Source organism: Nerophis ophidion, linkage group LG04 (assembly GCF_033978795.1).
Source record: "Nerophis ophidion isolate RoL-2023_Sa linkage group LG04, RoL_Noph_v1.0, whole genome shotgun sequence".
In the NCBI taxonomy this organism is placed as follows: domain Eukaryota; kingdom Metazoa; phylum Chordata; class Actinopteri; order Syngnathiformes; family Syngnathidae; genus Nerophis; species Nerophis ophidion.
In genome coordinates this window covers 68839890-68865230 of record NC_084614.1, presented here as the reverse complement: position 1 = coordinate 68865230, position 25341 = coordinate 68839890, and the positions used below count along the sequence as shown (strand labels likewise).

General features: G+C 41.5%; 1 protein-coding gene across 4 annotated transcripts in view; it reads right to left on the bottom strand.

Annotated features, from left to right (window-relative positions):
• rad51d (RAD51 paralog D) overlaps positions 1–20645 on the bottom strand; it is a 36225-nt gene extending 15580 nt beyond the window's left edge. For 2 of the 4 annotated variants that reach the window (XR_009806566.1, XM_061898880.1), the window contains exons 1-3: positions 20177–20633; positions 20007–20068; positions 6033–6151 (exon numbers count right to left, since the gene is read on the bottom strand). Coding sequence is in view for 3 of the 4 variants with exons in the window: in XM_061898880.1 (XP_061754864.1) it covers positions 6033–6151; positions 20007–20068; positions 20177–20258 (263 nt within the window). In the remaining variant the exon portion in view is untranslated. Of the gene's footprint in view, positions 1–6032; positions 6152–20006; positions 20069–20176 lie in introns of all 4 variants that reach the window. The other 2 variants (XM_061898882.1, XM_061898881.1) reach the window with 2 other exon arrangements.
• Positions 20646–25341: the final 4696 nt, after the last annotated feature.

Here is a 25341-nt window from a genome sequence, read left to right as displayed (position 1 = left end):
GGATACTCAGTAATCCAACGTTTAAAAAAAAAAAAAAGCATTAAAATATTTAGTTGCCAGGGGTGGTTGTTTTAGCTGCTTTAAAGGGCCCCAATTGGACAAAGTGGAGTTTTTGGGGGCTCCGCTGTCGTGCGGGGGATGATGGCACACGCACACATGCAGTGGAAACGCTCTGATGAATATTCTACTAGTGGCACGGCTCGATGCAAATTCAATTTGACGCACGCTGACATGACACCGCTTTGATTGATCGGGCGCCGTGCTGTGGAATCTACTTACACTACTTACAACCTAAAAAAAAAAAGAAAAAGGATTTAAATGTCTCCCACATTAAACAGGGACACAAGTCTGAACAACAGTATCGACGTGTACTCAGTTTTTGACTAAAAGCCGGGATGTTTAACTAATTTGTTTAGGGGCCACACGTCCAGAAAACTAAGGACCCAGAGGCCAAACTTATCACTTAACTACCAGCATCCTCTGCAGTAGACATTTGATTTTAGTCTCATAGTTGTTTCAGTTACAGGAGCGCTGTACAGATTTTTAGGATCTTCTGCAAAAAAAACTAGTCAGAGATCATTTCGATGAAAGCACTTAGGTGTTTTTAAGAATCTGCTGCAAAAATGTCAAATCTCTCACAAGTTTTATAAACTGAACTCACGGGCCACCAGTTCAATAGCCAAACGATAAAATAGAAAGGACCTAAAATTGAACCTTAAGGAACATTACTGGTTAGGGAAGTATACAGAGTACCGGTTCCTAATTGGGTTGGACCTCTTGGACCGTGAAGCTTCCTGGACTAACGATACTGCTATCTGTATTTTTTTTATCCATCTGACTGTGGTAGTTATGACACACTGTCACATTTGGTTCAACTACCGCTGCAGCACAACACAACAAATTAGCTTTGAATAATTACAAATAAGAAGCAACAAAACACAATAGTTAGTGAAAATTCATCCCAAGCCTCGACCTGTACTTGGTGTGATGTCATTACCAGGCCTGATTTGACCCGGGGCCGTCAATTGAATAGCACTGTTTTAAAGAAACAGACATAAATGCATTTTAAGAACTTACATGCGCTCACTGCTGGGCTGTATGCCGTCAATGCTGACCAAAAGCGTTTATTTACCTAAACCTGTTATTTGAAAGCACGTGATTTTTTTTTCCTTATTCTTCAACGTTATTAGTGGTTTGGAGTGAATGAGAAAGTGGAAAGTGAAATTCATAGCTCTCTATGACCACACGGTCATACAGAAAATGCCCTTTTCCACGGCAGGAACTTTTACAGCAGTTTTTCTCAAACAGTGGTGTGGGCCCACTTAGTAACAGGCTTTATCAGTATAATACAGTATCATGCTTTGAAAAGCTGTGCACCACAAAACGTGCTCATTGTAGCCATAATCTCGACTTCCTCATTTTGATAAAAACAAAAAAACAGCGCAAGTTTTATACATTTTTGTTTTGCAGGTTTAAAGTGTTTTATTTATTGTGCTCCTGAGTTAATAATATCGCTCATCAATTTCAATGGATTATTTATTGCGTTTATTTAATTGTATTTTTCAGGATCAGTATCAAATTTTTTTTCAAATTTTTTTTAATAGTTTGAATAAGGATTTACATATTTCTTTTTTTTTTTATTTCAGGCAAATTGATGCACTTCAAATCTTCTCTTTTACAGACAAAAAATAATGCAGATAAATGTATTCTTTCCCACTTCTCTGTGAGCACTTGAGTAGCGAATAATAGAAAAGTGCGATATAAAATCTAATGCATTGTTATTATTATTATTTCTTTGTTGATCGAAGTCATTCTTTTTTTGTTTACTTTGATGTTAATTAGGATACAATGTAATGCACAGGTGTCCTTATAATAATTTTATAGACAAATTATATTATTTAGAGTTGCGGCGGAGAGTGGGGGGAATAACATTTTTTTCCTTTTCTGTCTTTTTTAAAGACAAAATAATAGAAAAGCACTGCTTTACAGGAACTTTCCCATTTCCCCTGGTAAATAAAATACCCCCTGCGTTTCCACCGGGAAGGGGGGGAGTCAAAGTTCCATCGGAACCACTTGTAACTCGGTGGTATGTTTAAAACTTCCGGAGGAACTTTAAAAGGGGCAGGCTGTGCTGTCAAACGTTGATTGGTTGAACATATTTGGGATGTTTCCAAAACCTAATTGAAATTTCATCTGCAATTACAGTATGCGAGGACAACTAGATTATTTCTTGGTCCGTGTGTATTTTTATCACAACATACTTGACAGTGGAGAGAAAGAAGAACCAAAGGAACTTCTGATTTACAGGAACTTGTGTGACATCCGTGTTTTGAAAAACACTGATTAGTGAAACTATCTTGCAGTGTTTTTACTCAGCCATAGTCTTTAAACTATTTTATCGCTGTTTACTCATTTTGATAAACCTCATTTTGTTACAAAAAGTTAAGAGAAATGGACAAACTCTTCAGTACTCAAACAGACTTCCAAACATCGACTCCAGCTGATCACTGGGACTCGATGACCTTGGTTGAGGATAAATGTGAAAAAGGAGACTCTAAACGAGTTAAATAAAGATAAATCAGATCAAAAATTAACTTATTACTTTGTTATACGCTGTAAAATTAGTCAGTGACACGTATGTGTTACTAGCCTCAACCAGAGTGACGCAATGCTAATGCTAATAAGCTAATGCTAAATCTGAAAGGTTCGTGTGGCATTTATTGCCTTTTTCCAGCAACTTCGTGATACATTTATACTCCCTAATAAACACTTCTTTGGATATCAGGAGAACCACAGTTTTGTTCGGAATACATTCCCTAGGATTCCAGATTTACCGACTGACACACTTTTAGATGGGTTTCTGACAGTGCTTATAACTTTAAAAGGATAAACTACATGTATTTATAACCACTTTTTTATTTTACATTCTGAGACTCTAAATTCAATCAAGTCACTTTGGGAGAAGGATTTAGGAGTGACCCTATCTGAGAGAGATTGTAAGTAGCGTTCTATTTGTGCAAGACACAGCCTCATTCAATCCGAGCTAATACATTATACTTATTTTACCAAGATTTGACTCGCTAAGATGTAAGACGGAATATCTGTATCGCGTGATCTGTAATAACAGTCTTCAGATAAATTGAATACCTATGTTTTGGCTCTGCCCATCCCAGAACAGCTATTAAACAGAAGCTGTTTAAAACCTAGGCAGTGGTCAATGGCAAAATTATTGAAAAATGTAATTCTCTAAGTGGACTATTTGGGGTAACACCTCAGTCATCTACCAATAGCAAATACAAAAATAATATTGTAGCATTCACTACTTTGTTGGCTAGAAGACTCATTGTGTTAAATTTGGAAGGCCTTTTGTGCCTTTGTTAGTTGTTACATCTCTCTAAGGCCATTCAGGAATGCAGCTGTCTGTGTTTTATTATTATTTTATTTTTTTCTTCCATCCATCCATCCATTTCTTCCGCTTATCCGAGGTTGGGTCGCGGGGGCAGCAGCCTAAGCAGAGAAGCCCAGACTTTCCTCTCCCCAGCCACGTCGTCCAGCTCCTCCCGGGGGATCCCAAGGCGTTCCCAGGCCAGACGGGAAACGTAGTCTTCCCAACGTGTCCTTGGTCTTTCCCGTGGTCTCCTACCGGTACGACGTGACCGAAACACTTCTCCAGAGAGCCGTTCGGGTGGAAACCTCCTCCAGATGCCCGACCACTTCATGTGGCTCCTCTCGATGTGGAGGAGCAGCGGCTTTACTTTGAGCTCCTCCCGGATGACAGAGCTTCTCACCCTATCTCTAAGGGAGAGCCCCGCCACCCGGCGGAGGAAAATAATTTTGGCCGCTTGTACCTGTGATCTTGTCCTTTCCGTCATAACCCAAAGCTCATGACCGTAGGAGAGGATGGGAACGTAGATCGACCAGTAAATTGAGAACTTTGCCTTCCAGCTCAGCTCCTTTTTCACCACAACAGATCTAAACATTACGCATTACTAAAGACGCCGCACCGACCCGCCTGTCGATCTCACGATCCACCCTTCCCTCGCTCGTGAACAAGACTCCGAGGTACTTAAATTCCTCTACTTGGGGCAAGATCTCCCCCCCAACCCGGAGATGGCACTCCACCCTTTTCCGGGCGAGAACCTTTTTTTTTAATTGTATTTATTTATTATTAATGTTATTACTATTATTTTGTCTTTTGTAGTATCATTATTTACGCACTTGCTCACACACACACACACACAAAGACACACACACACACACACACTTATGAAGTATTTGTGTTTAATTTTGTCAATTGTATGTCGGTAAAAAACCCAATAAAAAGGTGTTAAAAACAAAATAATGTAGCTCTCTAATACAAACCCTGTTTCCATGTGAGTTGGGAAATTGAGTTAGATGTAAATATAAACCGAATACAATGATTTGCAAATCCTTTTCAACCCATATTCAATTGAATGCACTACAAAGACAATATATTTGATGTTCAAACTCATAAACTTTATTTTTTTTTTGCATATAATAAATAATTTAGAATTTCATGGCTGCAACACGTGCCAAAGTAGTTGGGAAAGGGCATGTTCACCACTGTGTTACATCACCTTTTCTTTTAACAACACTCAATAAATATTTGGGAACTGAGGAAACTAATTGTTGAAGCTTTGAAACTGGAATTCTTTCCCATTCTTGTTTTATGTAGAGCTTCAGTCGTTCAACAGTCCGTGGTCTCTGCTGTTGTATATTACGCTTCATAATGCGCCACACATTTTCGATGGGAGACAGGTCTGGACTGCAGGCGGGCCAGGAAAGTACCCGCACTCTTTTTTTACGAAGCCAGGCTGTTGTAACACTTGTCTTCCTGAAATAAGCAGGGCCATCCATGATAACGTTGCTTGGATGACAACATATGTTGCTCCAAAACCTGTATTAATGGTGCCTTCACAGATGTGTAAGTTACCCATGCCTTGGGCACTAATACACCCCCATACCATCACAGATGCTGGCTTTTCAACTTTGCGCCTATAATAATCCGAATGTTTATTTTCCTCTTTGTTTTTGAGGACACCCTGTCCTCTGTTTCCAAATATAATTTAAAATGTGGACTCGTCAGACCACAGAACACCTTTCCAGTTTGCATCAGTCCATCTTAGGTGAGTTCGGGCCGAGCCAAGCCGGCGGCGTTTCTGGATATTGTTGATAAATGGGTTTGGCTTTGCATAGTAGAGTTTTAACTTGCACTTACAGATGTAGCGACCAACTGTAGTTACTGACAGTGGTTTTATGAAGTGTTCCTGAGCTCATGTGGTGATATACTTTACGCACTGATGTCGGTTTTTGATGCAGTACTGCCTGAAGGATCAAAAGTCTGTAATATCATCGCTTATGTGCAGGGATTTCTCCAGATTCTCTGAACCTTTTGATGATTTTATGGACCGTAGATGGTAAAATCCCTGAATTCCTTGCAATAGTTCATTGACAAATGTTGTCCTAAAACTGTTCGACAATTTGCTTACAAAGTGGTGACCCTCGCCCCATCCTTGTTTGTGAATTACTTAACATTTCATGGAAGCTGCTTTTATACCCAATCATGGCACCCAACTGTTCCCAAATAGCCTGCACACCTATAGGACGTTTCATATTAGTGTTTGATGAGCATTCCTCAACTTTATCAGTATTTATTGCCACCTTTCCCAACTTCTTTGTCACGTGTTGCTGGCATCAAATTAAAAGTTAATGATTATTTGCAAAAAAAAGAAAAATGTTTATCAGTTTGAACATCAAATATGTGGTCTTTGTAGCATATTCAACTGAATATGGGTTGAAAATGTTTTGCAAATCATTGTATTCCGTTTATGTTTACATCTAACACAATTTCCCAACTCATATGGAAACGGGGTTTGTAGAAACAGGACCTTTGCGTCCAACACAACAGGGCTAGATTGATGAGTGTCGGGTGCTAAAATGTCACACCCTGCAGAATAGTGGGAAAAAGCTGTCATAGTCCTATCTATACCGAATAATGACAATTCTCTTACTTGGGATTCCCAGTGGACAAAATAGCGGTGGAGCTGAGCAGTTCATCATAGAGATCGGCGCCCGACACCGGGAAGGCGGCGTGCTGTGCCAGCAGCACTCTGCGGATGGTTAGCAGAGCCTGAAAGACAACCATGACATTTGACCTTTTTGTAGGCTGTGCAGTCACTGTCGCTCACGAACCCAGTTTAAACGGTTAATTAATGGATAAATGCTACAGGGTACAAGCTGCCAAGTGCTGCTGGCTACATGCTCATTACAGCGCAGGGGGTCAGTGCTAAGATCCCTAACAGGTACCACATATGCTTGTTCATTATAGCTACCCTACAGACCCACACACATATATATATATTACATATACACCATTAAGTGACAACTTTATCTGGATTGGAGCACATTTAGTGCAGAAGACCACTTGTATTTTGATGAGACTCTTCTTCCTGTCACATAGGACTTCCAGTATAAAAGTCCAAAAGTAGAAAAAGTAGTCAGGCAACTTTGGCAAATCTGCTGGGTCCCAATTAGCGGAAATGTTCGCAGACTCAGAAGACGTTTTTTTTCTCTCTAAAACATAAATCTTCCTTTCGGTTACTTGTCGAGAGAAGATTTAGTCCAAAAAAATTTGTAGTGAAACGCTGAGATTTTCTTTATATAGGAAAACCACTAAGGTGGCCCTCCATTTTATTTAGATCCATTGTTTTCTTCAACAGATACAACACTTATGTGGCGTTGGCTCCTTTTATTATTACAAATTGTAAAATAACACTGCCATTTATTTGTTCTGCAAAAGGTTTTTGTCTGTAATAGTTTTTATGTGACTCCCGTTTTATTTTTCATAACCAGACCCTCACTTGTCAAAACCTCTCATTCATTTGTGCTATGCTTGTGTGGCATGTTTTTGTCTATTGTAGTTTTTATTGACATGTAAAGTTTCTATCTTATTAACATGTTTTTATTCATAACCAGCCCACAAACATGTCAAAAGCTCACCAAACGTGTCCCATTGGTTTGTGCTGCAACATTTTTTGTCATACTATTAGTTTTTATGTTAACATTTTAAGATTCATAACCAGCCCCCTGCTCCACACCACCAACTTGTCAAACTACCTGCAAACTCGCCCCAAATGTTTGTTCTGCAAATATTTAGTCTAACTACGATAGTTTTTATGTTAATAAAGTTTTATAGTTTGTTGTCAAAATCTCCCCCAACTAATAATGATAACAAAAAAAACTACAGTTGTTAAACAAATATGTTTGCAGCAGAAACCAGCACAAACAAATGGGACATATTTGGGGAGATTTTGACATGGTTTCGGGGGGAGTTCATTAGTCAGAAAATGTATTTTAAAATTACTTGAACCGTAACAGCACAAAAAACAATTTTTACGGCAAGAGGCCAACTTCACACAGGTGGGCCTGGAAATTAAAATAGGCGGACATACGGCTCATTAAAGCGGTGAGTGTGGGTGCCGTGATCTGTGTGATGGCGAACTGCAAACAGCTTTTTTCCCTACCCAATTTTAATGATGTGCATTTAAAAAAAAAAAAGGGAATGCTGAATTTTTTTTATTTCAAATATTTTCCTCAAAATAGTGACTGACGCTAAAAAAAATGTGTTTTATTCCATTACTAAATTGAACTAATCGATAAATTACTCGATTACTAAAAAAATCAATACATTCTTGTGGTCTAGAAAATATTTATCGGATATGCTTTGGGATACATTGCGCGTAAATTTTGCTTCACAGTCAAAGCTATAAACAACTTTCTGCAATTTTCCAAAAGTATCATAATTTATCCTTTGAAAATGTATACTTTAAAAATATAGCTAAACAGTGTCAATTTTACCAACCGTTTTTAATTTAGTTTTAGTCTTTTGACGAAAATGTATTTTATTTTTAGTCATATTTTAGTCATCTAAATGTATATAGTTTTAGTCGCGTTTTAGTTGAATAAATTCCTCAACATTTTTATTCGACTACAACTTATTAAATCAACTGTGCATGACCGACGCAATTCATCCATCCATCCATCATCTTCCGCTTATCCGAGGTCGGGTCGTGGGGGCAACAGCCTAAGCAGGGAAACCCAGACTTCCCTCTCCCCAGCCACTTCGTCTAGCTCTTCCCGGGGGATCCCGAGGCGTTCCCAGGCCAGCCGGGAGACATAGTCTTCCCAACGTGTCCTGGGTCTTCCCCGTGGCCTCCTACAGGTTGGACGGGCCCTAAACACCTCCCTAGGGAGGCGTTCGGGTGGCATCCTGACCAGATGCCCGAACCACCTCATCTGGCTCCTCTCGATGTGAAGGAGCAGCGGCTTTACTTTGAGTTCCTCCCGGATGGCGGAGCTTCTCACTCTATCTCTAAGGGAGAGCCCTGCCACACGGCGGAGGAAACTCATTTTGGCCGCTTGTACCCGTGATCTTATCCTTTCGGTCATGACCCAAAGCTCATGACCATAGGTGAGGATGGGAACGTAGATCGACCGGTAAATTGAGAGCTTTGCCTTCCGGCTCAGCTCCTTCTTCACCACAACGGATCGGTACAACGTCCGCATTCCTGAAGACGCCGCACCGATCCGCCTGTCGATCTCACGATCCACTCTTCCCTCACTCGTGAACAAGACTCCTAGGTACTTGAACTCCTCCACTTGGGGCAGGGTCTCCTCCCCAACCCGGAGATGGCATTCCACCCTTTTCCGGGCGAGAACCATGGACTCGGACTTGGAGGTGCTGATTCTCATTCCGGTCGCTTCACACTCGGCTGCGAACCGATCCAGCGGGAGCTGAAGATCCCGGTCAGATGAAGCCATCAGGACCACATCATCTGCAAAAAGCAGAGACCTAATCCTGCGGTTACCAAACCGGAACCCCTCAACGCCTTGACTGCGCCTAGAAATTCTGTCCATAAAAGTTATGAACAGAATCGGTGACAAAGGACAGCCTTGGCGGAGTCCAACCCTCACTGGAAATGTGTTCGACTTACTGCCGGCAATGCGGACCAAGCTCTGGCACTGATCGTACAGGGAGCGGACCGCCACAATAAGACAGTCCGATACCCCATACTCTCTGAGCACTCCCCACAGGACTTCCCGAGGGACACGGTCGAATGCCTTCTCCAAGTCCACAAAGCACATGTAGACTGGTTGGGCAAACTCCCATGCACCCTCAAGAACCCTGCCGAGAGTATAGAGCTGGTCCACAGTTCCACGACCAGGACGATGCAATTCAATAAATCTGAATATGGTGCATCACCTTATTTCAGAATCAATACAGACTAAGAGACTAATTTAAGCCTCAGAATTGTATTAGGTTAATTTCCGAAAGTGAATTCAAGAGAGTGTATTATAAAAAATGTCGCGCAGATCGTCCTCAATTTTATTAAGCAAACGGGCTGGGTAGAGCTAGGTGCACGGCGGGGTACAACGTATTCACTTACTCTGAGCTGAGTGTAAAATTATTAGGCTCAGTGCGTACACTTGTATTAAAATAATAGTATTTCTTTAACAGGAAATAATGGAAACGGAACATAACCATGTATTTGCTGCTCAAACCTTAAAATTAAGAATGTATTGAGAGTTGCTATAATTCAGTGTTACATTATTTACATACAAAGTTGTATATATGAATTGTTGGCAATTTGGAGTGTAATCTAGAGAAATCACATTTTCAATATTATATAAAATAACATTGTACCTACTTTCTGTTCCATTATTAAATTGTGATGTGTACATTTTATCATGAAGGTCTACCATCTATTTGGACAATTACGACTACTAAAAAATATCACTGATCTGTAGTTTGTTCAAAAAAGAACACTCAGCGCCGGTTTACAGTGCAGGAAAATATGTGTGCATGTTTATGATCATATGAAGAAATTAACTAGTTTTATTCTATATTGTGTATAACTACACTGAGTGCATCTTCTTGGTCACCATCCCATGTAAATACAGCAACCAGTGTTAAAGACTAATATGTCTCACATGGCTGTCTTTCTTTGTGTGTTAGGTTGAAAATGATAAATATTTTCTTTTGGGTTGTCAAGCTGTGCAATTAACATCTGTACAGTGTGGCGAGGATATATATCATAAAGTGCACTGTTCAGGTATCTTGCTTATTATTTTGGCAGGTAAAATCGCTGCATCATGGCGTAGTACAAAAGTAGTTTGTTTTTAAGTAAGTATTTTTGGGACAAGTGGACATGATTTAAGCAACCTCGCTCCTGCTCTACCTTCTTCAATAGTGACAGTAGTTCGGAACAGTATGAGATTTTTCCAAATATTAGCTTCCGCCTACTTACTGTTGCGTAGACAGTAAGTAGGCCGCTGGTTAGCTTGCAGATGGCGCTTCAAGTTGGGTTGTACTTTTACTCGAGAAAATTAAGCCACAAGGTTTAAAAGTTGTTTTGTTGTTTACCGCTACAATTGTGAAGTAAATTGGTTATACAAATTTCAGCCTTGGAATTTGTGTGTCCATTACAGATGTGTGGTTTGCGGTCACAACCGCGGAGTCCGCGGATTCACCCGCGGGTCGGGCGGGTTACATGACGAAAAAATAGATTTTAAATAGATTCAGGCGGGTGGCGGTTGAACCAATTCGGAAATATATATTGTAATAATCCCAGGAATGTAGGCTCATAAAACTTCTTCGTTTGTCTTGTCTTTATTGCACAAGATGTAATACAACCACACAACAGCTCTCATGTCTCTAACGCTTTTCCTGGGACAACTCGAACTCTCACTTCCTGTCAATTACGTCACTTCCCTATCTCTTCCGGAAGTCCTGCCCCCCAGCCAAAGTCATTGGCTAACACCCCGTAGCCAGCCGCTACATTATACATAGTTAAATGTTATGTTGAAGAGGTTCATTTAGCCTACTGACGTGTATTTATAAATGGTTGATTTCTATAGGCTAGTAAGTAAAGTGTTGTACCCGACAACTCTTGATGGTACAATCCATATATCACGTCACAGACAACGTCACGCTAACATCACGGGACACCTCTGATGAAGGCTGCAGAAGCAAGGTAGCCCAAACTTGTCAGGTACAACACTTTACCTTACTAGCCTATAGAAATCAACCATTTATAAATAGTTAAATGTTGTTACCCACCATACGAAAAAGAGCAGCACTCTTTGAAACAGTATGTGGGCATACTTTTATTTTGAAGTGTCTCGTTTGGTCTGTCGACGGATGTAAGGAAGCTACTTCCGGGTATGGGCAACGAGGTATTTGTCATTTGTTGGTATTTTACTTGGTAAAATGTTTGATCCACATGCTGTGAATGTTATTATTTTTACGTTTGTAACGTGTTTTTTTTATTACAGTTTTCACTGTGAATTTGAAGGGAAAGTAAGCCTTCAAATAAATCAGTTCAAGAAAGCCATTGTGTCTGTGCTATTTGGAGGGAGTTACACTTTTTAACGTCACTAATGCCTTGCATCGTCTATATTAGATATATAACAACGGGCGGGTGGCGGGCGGGTTTGGCTTTGATGAAATGTTGGTTTGGGTGGATTGCGGGTGGATGACGACTTTAGTGATGTGGTTGCGGATGATATAATTGCCTATCCGCGCATCTCTAGCGTCCATGTCTTCTCTCTTTCTTTCGAGTGTAGAAGACATTGTATTGACGTCTTGTATTGTGTCTTGTTTTCCGGGTGAACAATTAAAACAGTGTCATGAATTGATGAACGTGGACCCCCGACTTAAACAAGTTGAAAAACTTATTCGGGTGTTACCATGTAGTGGTCAATTGTACGGAATATATACTGTACTGCGCAATCTACTAATAAAGGTTTCAATCAATCAGTCAATTTAAAAGTCGCTAGTTCAGATTGGATACCCTTTGTGCATTTCCACCCGCCTGTGTCCTCCATACAACTGTGATTGGCTATTTACTCACACCCACTTACAGACAAAATTAAATATATTTGGATCTCGTCTTTGTCAATCTTTGTCTCGTTTTCACTCATTGACTAAATTGTCCATTAATTTTATCGTTGTTTTAGTCAATGTGCTTTTGTTTTCATTCGTTATCATCCTAATTTTGTCAAAGTAGGTTGTAGTCGATCACAAAGGCAAACAGTTTTAGTCAACAAAGTTAACACTGATAAACTGTATATACAGTAGATTCAGTCGGTCACTAAATTAGGTACACCTGCACAACATTCGATCAATACAGCACTAAATGAATAAAAAAATATCTAGTGTTTCCTTAAAAAAGTAGTATTGTTGCAATGGTGCCGTCTTTTTTCACACAGCATATTCCTCAACTGACGCATGAGCATTTTTTGGTGCGAATATCACAGAATAAAATAACACGTTTGACAAAGCATGATCATAAAGCTAAATATTTTTTTAGTAATTGTAGTTAAAGCGGATGTATAGCATAGCGCTTTTATTTTGAAAAAAGTGTGTGATTGTTTTCAGAAAGTGTTGACATGTTTTGATGTCGGATCGACTGTTTGCAGGCCGACTTCCTGCCTACGGTTTTTCTTTTCTGTTGAGCTTTTATGTCATTTTACTTACTAAAGCAGTCAGAGTAACAATCTACATTTTATGTTATGACTGCACCTTAACTGTGCATGCACCACCCAGCTATGAACGAGGTGCACAGCAGGCATTTGCTGCACTGATGTCGCCTTGTCTTACGGCGGAAAATAATCCTTTCGTTGTCCGTTTCTGCTCGCTATTTTCCTGCTTGTGGCTCATCACTAACGAATTAACTGCAGCCAAGTGTCCCCCGCTAAAGCACGGCCCGAGGGTCAAGGGTCAAAAAGGACGTGTGTGTGTGTAAATCACCTGTTAAAAAAATTAGTGACGTTATTGAAATGTATAGTTAACTTGGTTATAGTTCAATTGCCTGCTCAGTGGCCTTATGGTTAGTGTCCGCCCTGAGACTGGAAAGTCGTGAGTTCAAACCCAGGCAGAGTCATACCAAAAACTATAAAAATGGGACTCGTTACCTCCCTGCTTGGCACTCAGCATCAAGGGTTGGAATTGGGGGATAAATCACCAAATGATCCCCGAGCATGGCCACCGCTGCTGCTCACTGCTCCCCTGACCTCCCAGGTGGTAGAACAAAGGGAGGGGTCAAATGCAGTGGGTAATTTCACCACACCTAGTGGTACTTTAACTTTTTTTTAACGCGTTATCTTTGACAGCTGTAATATATACAGACACATACATATACAAACACTTTTTAGAGTAACAACGTTGGATTGGTTTTAGCCTGTTTTCCAAATTCCAAATATCAAAAAGGCGCTCGCATGCTTTGATTTGTTGTAGCGGCCCTTAAAAGGGCAACGTTTGGACACCCCTGATTTATAGCATTCATTAGCAGCTTGAACCCACCAAGACATGCAAGCCCTTTTGCTCTTTCATCATTTGCAGCGAGGAGAGATGCTGAAATAAAAATCTCAGCCTGACCTCACGGGCTGCAGAGCGTAAACTCTATCATAAATAGTTCCTCCAACAAAGTTTTTCTGAAGTGCAAGAGCACCCAAAATCATGAAACAAGGCCCAACAGAGAACTTAGGGAGAGGCTATGAATATTTGTGTGTGTAGAAGGTCAAAAAGCAAATCCTAGAATCTATCCTAAAAACAAGTTTTAGTTGGATAGTTGTGGTCGTTGTCTCTGCGACAAACAACTATGTTTATCTTTCAATAATCCGAACTGCAAGGTTAAGGGGCCACAAATATTTCATATTGCCTTTACGGTTTTCTATATTCTTCCACGTGTGACCTCCCAAACCTGACATTTTATCAAGGGGGGAGGGTTAAATAGTTCTTTCCCCAACACTGCCCCCAGCTCTTTTGGCTCCATCCAAGCGACCGAGTTGACGCTTTCTGACCAGTTAGTTTGTCCACTGGTCACGCATGCAAAAAAACAAAAACCCTTGAGGTCAGAAAACTGCAGCCGATTTAATCAAAATTTGCATGACACTTTGAATTTGAAACAAGTCCGACTACACGATTGACTTTATTTTGCTCAAACAAATACTTGCTTGTATAGCTATGTTAAATATTGGTAAATGCATTATAATTGTGTTGATTAAAAACATTTCGTGTTAATTCAATTTTTTTTTCTTTTAAATCATTTGATCATTTAGCTGAGCCTAAAAAGTGAAAGTAAATTGTATCTTATCAGCGATACTGGCTATGTATTTATTTGAAATCGGACAAAAATCGAACCAAAATTGTTGGTGTTTAATTCATATTTTCTTGTTTAATTGTACAGTGATACTTCAACTTGAGTGTTTTGGGGGGGGAAAAAAAGAAATCATCAAAAACATTACCGATTTTGTAGTCTAATTGGCGAAGTAGTACCCTCCTTTTTCCAGGGAAGAGTCCTACCAGATTCATCATTTCTAAGGCTATGTGTACACGGAGCCGGATAACCCCTTAAATAAATAATCATTTAGTCTAAGCCCCCATTTCAGCCACACTAAACCAGCGTTTAATGCCCCCCTTCTCGGACAATTTTTTACACGGGTAAGTGCGCAGTCTATTTCTTGAATCTCCGACTCTTAGCTTTGTATGGACTCATTGATCGTATACAAACTGAGTTTGGAGAGGAAGTGACGCCAGAAAGATGGAGACGAGTCATCCAGACATGCCCGTGTCTGGACATCGATAAGTTTAAGTGGGATTTACCCTGGATAACCTTAGCCGGCTTAGTGTAGAAGGGGCCTAAGGCTGCCTAAATAATTAGATGTGACTAGAATTAAAGATGAACAATTTATTCTATACAAAGGAGTAAGTACAAACAATAGCAATACCAGCGCTGGAGAGGAGACAGAGCTGTCTTAATTCCGGAGCCTTCACTAAATTGGTCGCACTTGTCACATGCTTTTGTATCCCTTGCTGCATAGCCTTGACAGAGATCAAGACTGAAAGTTAACTTGGCGGTTGTGTTTAGTACAGACATTTCTGACACCACTAAAACTGTGTGCGCATAGATAAGAAACAGGGTGAGATCAGTGTTTTTGTATCTTATTAGAGCAGAACAAAAGCCAAAGTGAATAACATCCAAGGAGTTCCAGTTTGCCCAAAGGAGGAAAACTATTCCAAAGCCAGCCATGGTTGTAAAACAATACCTAAAAGGCAGACATTTATCAACGAAAGTATGGAGAAGCCGCTGATGTTGTGTTTGACGGAAAAGCAGTTGAAAGACGATATTGTAGAAGTCCACTCTCCACGGTAAATAGTGTACATTATTATTACACTACTTCATAAAATTACTGGAGTTGTTTGCAGTACATTGCTTTAAAATTGTGACCAAATAAATAGATTAATTTATTTCGAAGAGTGATGTTGCTTTTGAGCTTTGTCACAGAAACAAATTAAGTTCATAAATCAAGGTACTATTGTATCATCAGCCATAAATCTGCCCAGTGGTAGATATATGTTTGCAAAAAAAATCAGGTCTTTTAAAAAACCTCTTGACACAGCTTTTGAGAGCGACGCGTTTTTATGCAAATGCAAATTTTGTGTCAGCTAATGCCCACTTTGCACGTGCCTACTACCAGATTGGCAACTGACTAAAAAATTAGTCAAGAAATTCAGCAGCATTTGGATTAATTGTATTTTTATTTTATAGAAGAAAAATGTATAATTTTTCATTTGGAATATATTTGATTATTTTCCACGGGGAAAAGGCAGGCCATGAGGCAGGAAGTACCTCTGCCTCATAGTAGGAGGGCAATATATTGTCAACTTGCAGTTCAATGCCTCAGCAGTACTCTGACTCGCCACACTGGGAGAAGTCGGGCGGTCAAGCTAACAGACATGTCTCTCCGGCTGAAGCCAGCCTCTCTCTTTTTTTTTTTAAACTGTATTTATAACAAATATGTCATTTTTATTAGAGTAAGCCAGCATTTGTGGGTGTTTTTTGTCTGATGCAAAAATATTGTTTTATTCTTGGAATGAAATTGAATTAAATGAATTTGTCTGCCAATATGGAGGATTATATACTGTATCCAGGATTAAATACTTCTCTAAACTGGACTTTAAGACAAAATTAATGGGAGCATACAAAGTACGTTCATGCTGCTTCCGATACAAATACAGAAAAGGTAAGATACACTCGCAGTACTTGATTTTTTTTTTGTTAAAAGCAAATGGGACCAAAATGTATTTAATAACAATTTTATCAAATACTTTTTGGACACATTTATCATATCATAATATCATTATGATAAGGTTTTTATGAAAGCGAATAACTCCCTTCTTTTTTCTGTTACTCTAATGTGCAACTTAAATCAACAATGATTAGAGGTTCACATATGAATTTAAATAAAAAAAGAAAAGAAAAACATTTTCTAAAGTATCTATGCCTCACCTGGTGTATAGTTCACCGCACATCACTGGTACATATGTAGCATCATCTACAACAGTCCTGGCCAAACTAAGGCCCGGGGGCCACATGCGGCCCGTTGAGCTTTTCAATCTGGCCCGCCGGACATTCCCAAATAATTTTTTTAGATATTTAAGATGGAAACTGTAGCTGCCATTATGAAGTGCAATGATGTTGTCAAAAGACCGGAAGTCTTGAACTTGACAAAGTATTTCAATGCTTGGAATCCGCGCTTTTGTATGATATACTAGTTACTAGGGTAAGCTAATTAGTTACTATGGTAATCTAAGTCACAGCAGCTCAGATGAGGCACCAAGCAGTGTGGGTTTTTACAACGAAGTTCAAAAGCTTAGTGATATATCAGATCGTAGGTGTTAGTTTTTTTTTTAACCTTCACCTTCGTATTTCACGGTTTGTTGCATTTTTGTTTTGTTGCGTTTCGCTTGATTGTAAAAAATGACTTTCATATGTTGTCAATATTCAGTGTTTTATCCTGCATAATTAATATTGTAAATCCCAATTTTTTTATTTTCATGTACATTCTGGGTGTCTCATTCAGTAGAAAATGTAAAATTCCGTTCCGTTTTTTAACGTTTTTAGTATTCAATCAGACATTCTCGTGAGGTTTTGTATTACTTTTCCTAAAAATAAATATGCCGGCCCCCAGACACATTTTTTTCTCAAAATTTGGCCCCCCGAGTCAAATATTTGCTATTGCGACATCCAGTGGACACATTCAGAACAGCAGTTTCTTTCATTCAAAAATTTCAAGTTAATTTTTATACAAAGCAAACTCATTCAGCGGGCGGAAAAAAAACCTATTCGCGGGCCGCACGTTTGATACCCCTGCTCGACACAGTAGGTTGCACCATGAATTGATTAACGTGGACCCCGACTTAAAGGCCTACTGAAACCCACTACTACCGACCACGCAGTCTGACAGTTTATATATCAATGATGAAATATTAACATTGCAACACATGCCAACACGGCCGGTTTAGTTTACTATATTGCAATTTTAAATTTCCCGCAAAGTGTCCTGTTGAAAACGTTGCGGAATGATGACGCGTGCTTTGACGTTATTGGTTGGAGCGCACATTTTATCTCAGCACCATTCACGGCTAGAAGTCGTCCGATTTAATCGCATAATACACAGTATTCTGGACATCTGTGTTGCTGAATCTTTTGCAATTTGTTCAATTAATAATGAAGACTATAAAGAAGAATGCTGTTGGTGGAAAGCGGTGGATTGCAGCTGCCTTTAGCAACATAAACACAGCCGGTGTTTCTTTGTTTGTTGTGAAGCTTTAATATGGAACAAAGTGGTCAAGCGAACATGTTTCTCTACCACATGTCAACCGGCAGGTTTCGGTGAGAAAATTGTGGTAATAAGTCGGCTCTTACCGGAGACATGAGCGGAGCTTGCGTCCTCCTGCAGCTATCAAAGAGGCAGCTGCGACTTTCTTGGCTCCTCCATGGCTTCCATCAGAGGCACTGGCGGTCACCAGACCCCTCCGACTTTCAGATATGACTTTATAATCTCACTAAAACACTAGTAACACAATAAGCAGATAAGGGATTTTCCAGAAATATCCTAGTAAATCTGTCTAATAACATCTGAATCGCTCTGCCGTCTAGTTTTTTTTCTTTTTTCTACTCCTTCACTGTCACTTTCCTCATCCACAAATCTTTTGTACTCGCTCAAATTAATGGGGAAATCGTCGCTTTCCCGGCCCCAATCGCTCTTGCTGCTGGTGGCCATGATTGTAAACAATGTGAGGATGTGAGGAGCTCCACAACCCGTGACGTCACGCGCACATCGTCTGCTACTTCCGGTACAGGCAGGGCTTTTTTATCAGCAACCCAAAGTTGCGAACATTATCGTCTGTGTTCTCTACTAAATCCTTTCAGCAAAAATATGGCAATATTAAGAAATGATCAAGTATGACACATAGAATGGACCTGCTATCCCCGTTTGAATAAGAAAATCTCATTTCAGTAACCCTTTAAACAAGTTGAAAAACTTATTCGGGTGTTACCATTTAGTGGTCAATTGTACGGAATATGTACTGAACTGTGCAATCTAATACAAGTTTCAATCAATCAATCAATCACGTTGGACATCCCATTCAAAACCTCCATACAAATACGCAAACATAAACCAATTCGTGTCTGTCATTTTGAACCAGTCTGTTGCACAATTACTCTGCAAACCCATCACGTTCTCCCTACTCAGTGGCCCAATGGTTAGAGTGTCCGCCCTGAGATCGGTAGGTTGTGAGTCCACCAAAGACTTTAAAAAGATGGGACCCATTGCCTCCCAGCTTGGCACTCAGCATCAAGGGTTGGAATTGGGGGTTAAAGGCCTACTGAAACCCACTACTACCGACCACGCAGTCTGATAGTTTATATGTCAATGATCAAATCTTAACATTGCAACACATGCCAATACGGCAGGTTTAGTTTACTAAATTACAATTTTAAATTTCCCGCGGAGTTTCTTGTTGAAAACATCGCGGAATGATGACGTGTATGATGACGCGTGTTTGTGACGCTATTGGTTGGAGGGAACATATTAGCTCAGCACCACTTACGGCTAAAAGTCGTCTCTTTTCATCGCATAATTACACAGTAATTTGGTCATCTGTGTTGCTGAATCTTTTGCAATTTGTTCAATTGATAATGGAGACTGTAAAGAACAATGCTGTTGGTGGAAAGCGGTGTATTCCAGCTGTCTTTAGCACCGAGACACAGCCGGTGTTTTTTTGTTTGTTGTGAAGCTTTAACACAAAGCGGTCAAGCGAACATGTTTCTCCACGTCAACCAGCATGTTTTTGGATGGGAAAATTGTGATATTAAGCCGGCTCTTACCGGAGAAATCAGTGGATTATGCGTCCTCCTGCAGTAGCTGTCAAAAAAGGCAGCTGTGAATTTAGCTCCTCGGCTTCACTCTGAGACACTGGCGCGTTCACCGCAGCCATCCGACTTTCAGGTATGACTTTACAATCTCACTAAAACACTATTAAAACAATAAGCAGATAAGGGATCTTCCAGAATTATCCTAGTAAATGTGTCTAATTACATCTGAAACGCTCACACTGCCGCCGCCCGGAGCCATTGCTTTTTTTTAATTTTTCTAGTCCTTCACGATCAATATCCTCATCCACAAATCTTTCATCCTCGCTCAAATTAATGGGAAAATTGTCGCTTTCTTGGTCCGAATTACTCTTATTGCTGGAGGCTCACATTATAAACAATGTGATGATGTGAGGAGCCCTCACACCAGTGACGTCACGCGCACATACTTCCGGTAAAGGCAAGGCTTTATTATTAGCGACCAAAAGTTGCGAACTTTATCGTCGATGTTCTCTACTAAATCATTTCAGTAAAAATATGGCAAAATCGCAAAATGATCAAGTATGACACAGAGAATGGACCTGATATCCCCGTTTAAATAAGAAAATCTCATTTCAGGAGGCCTTAAAATCACCATAAATGATTCCTGGGCGCGACACCGCTGCTGCCCACTGCTCCCCTCACCTCCCAGGGGGTGATCAAGGGGATGGGTCGAATGTGTGACAATCATTGGTACTTTAACTAAAATATGTCATTAATTACCGTATATGACACAGAGCATTTCTGTGCAAGCTCTTCGGTGCTGGACGAGACCAGGTCTTCCACTGTGGGAGCAAGAAAAGGAGAAACACGTTAGTTGTTTTTAATTTCATCTTTTCTGTAGAAGAGGAATGGTTGTACAATTACGTCACTGAGCAGGCCCAGACACCAACCTGTTTTAATATGAGCCTCTCGCAAGCGGCGTAGTAAAACTTCATCCAGTCCAGGACACATCCCTTCTCTCAGGAGCACCATGATAGTCACTCATTGTCGAGAAACAGCCAGTCCAAATAAATGAGCGAGTTTTTAAAAAAGTTTAAATACAAACTTGAAGTAGCTGTCAATCAAGCAAGCGCGCAGGGTAGCTAGCTACTCGTGTTTTTAGCATCGTTGCTAGCTCAGTTTGGGCAATTTCGCCGCCTGAGGCCGTTTTGTCGGATTATAAGGACACGCCGCATAGCACGGGTGGACTTTCTTGAGGCTCGCTATGTGGTTTATGGAGTTGAAAAATAAAAATAATAATAATAATACTGTTTTAACAGTTCCTTTTTAAGTAATGCTTGACGCGACCGCTTCTGATGACATTCAACCTAGGGAGTCGCAATGCATCACGGGTAGTGTAGTTTCGTAGCCTAAACGCCAGTACAATTGAAGTAAATAGATAGACAACTGAGATAGGCGCCCGCGACCCCGAAAGGGAATAAGCGGTATAAATGGATGGATGGATGGACAGACAACACACTTGCTACCATAGACATCTTATAAAGTAGACGCAGAATCGAGCGCTACAGCCTACTGGCGCTGACGAGACGCAGGGCCACCATCTTGGAGTGGTGATCCGCTCCACTCAGTGCAATTCATTTGGCAGGAGCAATGAACTCTCAGCGCATTTAATTCATTTTAACTCACTGAATACTAGGGCTGCGAATCTTTGGGTGTCCCACTATTCGATTCAATATCGATTCTTGGGGTCACGATTCGATTCAAAATCGATTTTTTTTTCAATTCAACACAATTCTTGATTCAAAAACGATTTTTCCCCCTGGATTTAAAAGGATTCTGTATTCATTTAATATATAGGATTTCAGCAGGATCTACCCCAGTCTGCTGACGTGCTAGCAGAGTAGTAGATTTTTGTAAAAAGCTTTTATAATTGTAAAGGATAATGTTTTATCAAGTGATTTTGCAATAATGTAAATATGTTTCAACTATTTAACGAACCAAATATGACTTATTTTATCTTTGTGAAAATATTGGACACAGTGTGTTGTCAAGCTTATGAGATGCGATGCAAGTGTAAGCCACTGTGACACTATTGTTCTTTTTTTTAATTTTTATAAATGTCTAATGATAATGTCAATGAGGGATTTTTAATCACTGCTATGCTGAAATTATATCTTATATTGATACTGTTGTTGATTGTATTAATTTTTGATTCACTACTTTTGGTTTGTTCTGTGTCATGGTTGTGTCTTCTCTCAATTGCTCTGTTTATTGCAGTTCTGAGTGTTGCTGGGTCAGGTTTGGTTTTGGAATTGGATTGCATTGTTATGGTATTTCTGTGTATTGTTTTGTTGGATTGATTAAAAAAAAAAAATCCATAAAAAAAAAAGAGAATCGATTCTGAATCGCACAACGCAAGAATCGCGATTCAAATTCTAATTGATTTTTCCCCACACCCCTACCACTGATCTCCACGCTTTTTTTTTTTTTGTTATACGTGTAGCTTTGGCGTGTTTTATTATTCATAGTTTGCTTAACAGTAATAGAATATTCTTATGTGCTATACGTGACCAGACTTCCAAGATCAAAACTGGGATTATAATCCCACAGAAGGGGGAAAAAAACGGTCAACTATTTTCAAGTTCAAGAAACAATATGTTTAGGTTATATATACATGTGTATATCCTACATAAACAATGTATGAATACATCAGATATCTATATATTTTATGGACCTACACACTGTATCTCTGTTGCTGCAGCAGCACATAATTTATTCTGTCTTGACACCTTTTATTGATATTTTGTATTACATTCTTCCCTTAAATGATAATGTCTACAGTGATTGTTTTATATGTATTTTTATGTATGTCGCTTTGGATAAAACCGTCAGCCAAATACTTAAACATAAAAATATACAAACACGTGGAAGTCTTAATATCAGCTAAAAGCACCAATCAGGCTTTTAAAATCTTCATCTTCATCATTTATTTCAACTTTATCTTATTGAACTATGACATTTTTAAATATAATTAATTTCATTGACAAGCAATGCTATTATGGTCATACTCTTGTTTGCTAGCGGCGACGATTTCAGTACTATTGAAGATCTTTGCTCCTTCTCAACTCTGTGGTAATTTTCTTTTCACAAAATACAACCAATAGTACGTTGATGGGAAATCTTACTTGTGAAAAGTAACCCCCCGATTCCTATTTTCAATAGTCCGCTCATTTGAGCCAGGCATCATTGTTTTCTACCTGTCAACTGTCAGTTTAAAATCTTTATTTTCTACCTGTCAATTATCAGCTCCTCTCTGAGCTGCTACCTTACCGTGGTAGAGGAGTTTGCGTGTCCCAATGATCCTAGGAGCTATGTTGTCTGGGGGTTTTCATGCCCCCTGGTAGGGTCTCCCAAGACAAACAGGTCCTAGGTGAGTGATCAGACAAAGAGCAGCTAAAAGACATTTCTTTGGAATTACAACGAAATGAACCCAGATTTCCCTCGCCCGGACGTGGGTCACCGGGGCCCCGCTCTGGAGCCAGGCCCGGAGTTGGGGCACGATGGCGAGCGCCTGGTGGTCGGGCCTGTTCCCATGGGGCCCGGCCGGGCACAGCCCGAAGAGGCAACGTGGGTCATCCCTCCAATGGGCTCACCACTCATAGGAGGGGCCATAGAGGTCGGGTGCATTGTGAGCTGGGCGACAGCCGAAGGCAGGGCACTTGGCGGTCCGATCCTCGGCTACAGAAGCTAGCTCTTGGGACGTGGAACGTCACCTCACTGGGGGGGAAGGAGCCTGAGCTAGTGCGCGAGGTAGAGAAGTTCCGGCTGGATATAGTCGGACTCACCTCGACGCACAGCAAGGGCTCTGGAACCAGTTCTCTCGAGAGGGACTGGACCCTCTTCCACTCTGGCGTTGCCGGCAGTGAGAGGCGACGGGCTGGGGTGGCAATTCTGGTTGCCCCCCGGCTCAAAGTCTGTACGTTTGAGTTCAACCCAGTGGACGAGAGGGTAGCTTCCCTTCGCCTTCGGGTGGGGGGACGGGTCCTGACTGTTGTTTGTGCTTATGCACCAAACAGCAGTTCAGAATACCCACCCTTTTTGGGTACACTCGAGGGAGTACTGGAAAGTGCTACTCCGGGTGATTCCCTTGTCCTACTGGGAGACTTCAACGCTCATGTTGGCAACGACAGTGAAACCTGGAGAGGCGTGATTGGGAAGAATGGTCGCCCGGATCTAAACCCGAGTGGGGTTTTGTTATTGGACTTTTGTGCTCGTCACAGTTTGTCGATAACAAACACCATGTTCAAACATAAGGGTGTCCATGTGTGCACTTGGCACCAGGACACCCTAGGCCGCAGTTCCATGATCGACTTTGTAGTTGTGTCATCGGATTTGCGGCCTTATGTTTTGGACACTCGGGTGAAGAGAGGGGCGGAGCTTTCTACCGATCACCACCTGGTGGTGAGTTGGCTGCGATGGTGGGGGAGGATGCCGGACAGACCTGGCAGGCCCAAACGCATTGTGAGAGTCTGCTGGGAACGTCTGGCAGAGTCTCCTGTCAGAGAGAGTTTCAATTCACACCTCCGGGAGAACTTTGAACATGTCACGAGGGAGGTGCGGGACATTGAGTCCGAGTGGACCATGTTCCGAACCTCTATTGTCGAGGCGGCTGATTGGAGCTGTGGCCGCAAGGTTGTTGGTGCCTGTCGTGGCGGTAATCCCAGAACCCGTTGGTGGACACCAGCAGTGAGGGATGCCGTCAAGCTGAAGAAGGAGTCCTATCGGGTTCTTTTGGCTCATAGGACTCCGGAGGCAGTGGACGGGTACCGACGGGCCAAGCGGTGTGCAGCTTTAGCGGTCGCGGAGGCAAAAACTCGGACATGGGAAGAGTTCGGGGAAGCCATGGAAAACGACTTCCGGACGGCTTCGAAGCGATTCTGGACCACCATACGGCGCCTCAGGAAGGGGAAGCAGTGCACTATCAACACCGTGTATGGTGCGGATGGTGTTCTGCTGACTTCGACTGCGGATGTTGTGGGTCGGTGGAGGGAATACTTCGAAGACCTCCTCAATCCCACCAACACGTCTTTCTTTGAGGAAGCGGTGCCTGGGGAATCTGTAGTGGACTCTCCTATTTCTGGGGCTGAGGTCGCTGAGGTAGTTAAAAAGCTCCTCGGCGGCAAGGCCCCGGGGGCGGATGAGATCCGCCCGGAGTTCCTTAAGGCTCTGGATGCTGTGGGGCTGTCTTGGTTGACAAGACTCTGCAGCATCGCGTGGACATCGGGGGCGGTACCTCTGGATTGGCAGACCGGGGTGGTGGTCCCTCTCTTTAAGAAGGGGGACCGGAGGGTGTGTTCCAACTATCGTGGGATCACACTCCTCAGCCTTCCCGGTAAGGTTTATTCAGGTGTACTGGAGAGGAGGCTTCGCCGGATAGTCGAACCTCGGATTCAGGAGGAACAGTGTGGTTTTCGTCCTGGTCGTGGAACTGTGGACCAGCTCTATACTCTCGGCAGGGTTCTTGAAGGTGCATGGGAGTTTGCCCAACCAGTCTACATGTGCTTTGTGGACTTGGAGAAGGCATTCGACCGTGTCCCTCGGGAAGTCCTGTGGGGAGTGCTCAGAGAGTATGGGGTATCGGAATGTCTTATTGTGGCAGTCCGCTCCCTGTATGATCAGTGTCAGAGCTTGGTCCGCATTGCTGGCAGTAAGTCGGACACGTTTCCAGTGAAGGTTGGACTCCGCCAAGGCTGTCCTTTGTCACCGATTCTGTTCATAACTTTTATGGAAAAAATTTCTAGGCGCAGTCAAGGCGTTGAGGGGTTCCGGTTTGGTGGCCACGGGATTAGGTCTCTGCTTTTTGCAGATGATGTAGTCCTGATGGCTTCATCTGGCCGGGATCTTCAGCTCTCACTGGATCGGTTCGCAGCCGAGTGTGAAGCGACCGGAATGAGAATCAGCACCTCCAAGTCCGAGTCCATGGTTCTCGCCCGGAAAAGGGTGGAGTGCCATCTCCGGGTTGGGGAGGAGACCCTGCCCCAAGTGGAGGAGTTCAAGTACCTAGGAGTCTTGTTCACGAGTGGGGGAAGAGTGGATCGTGAGATCGACAGGCGGA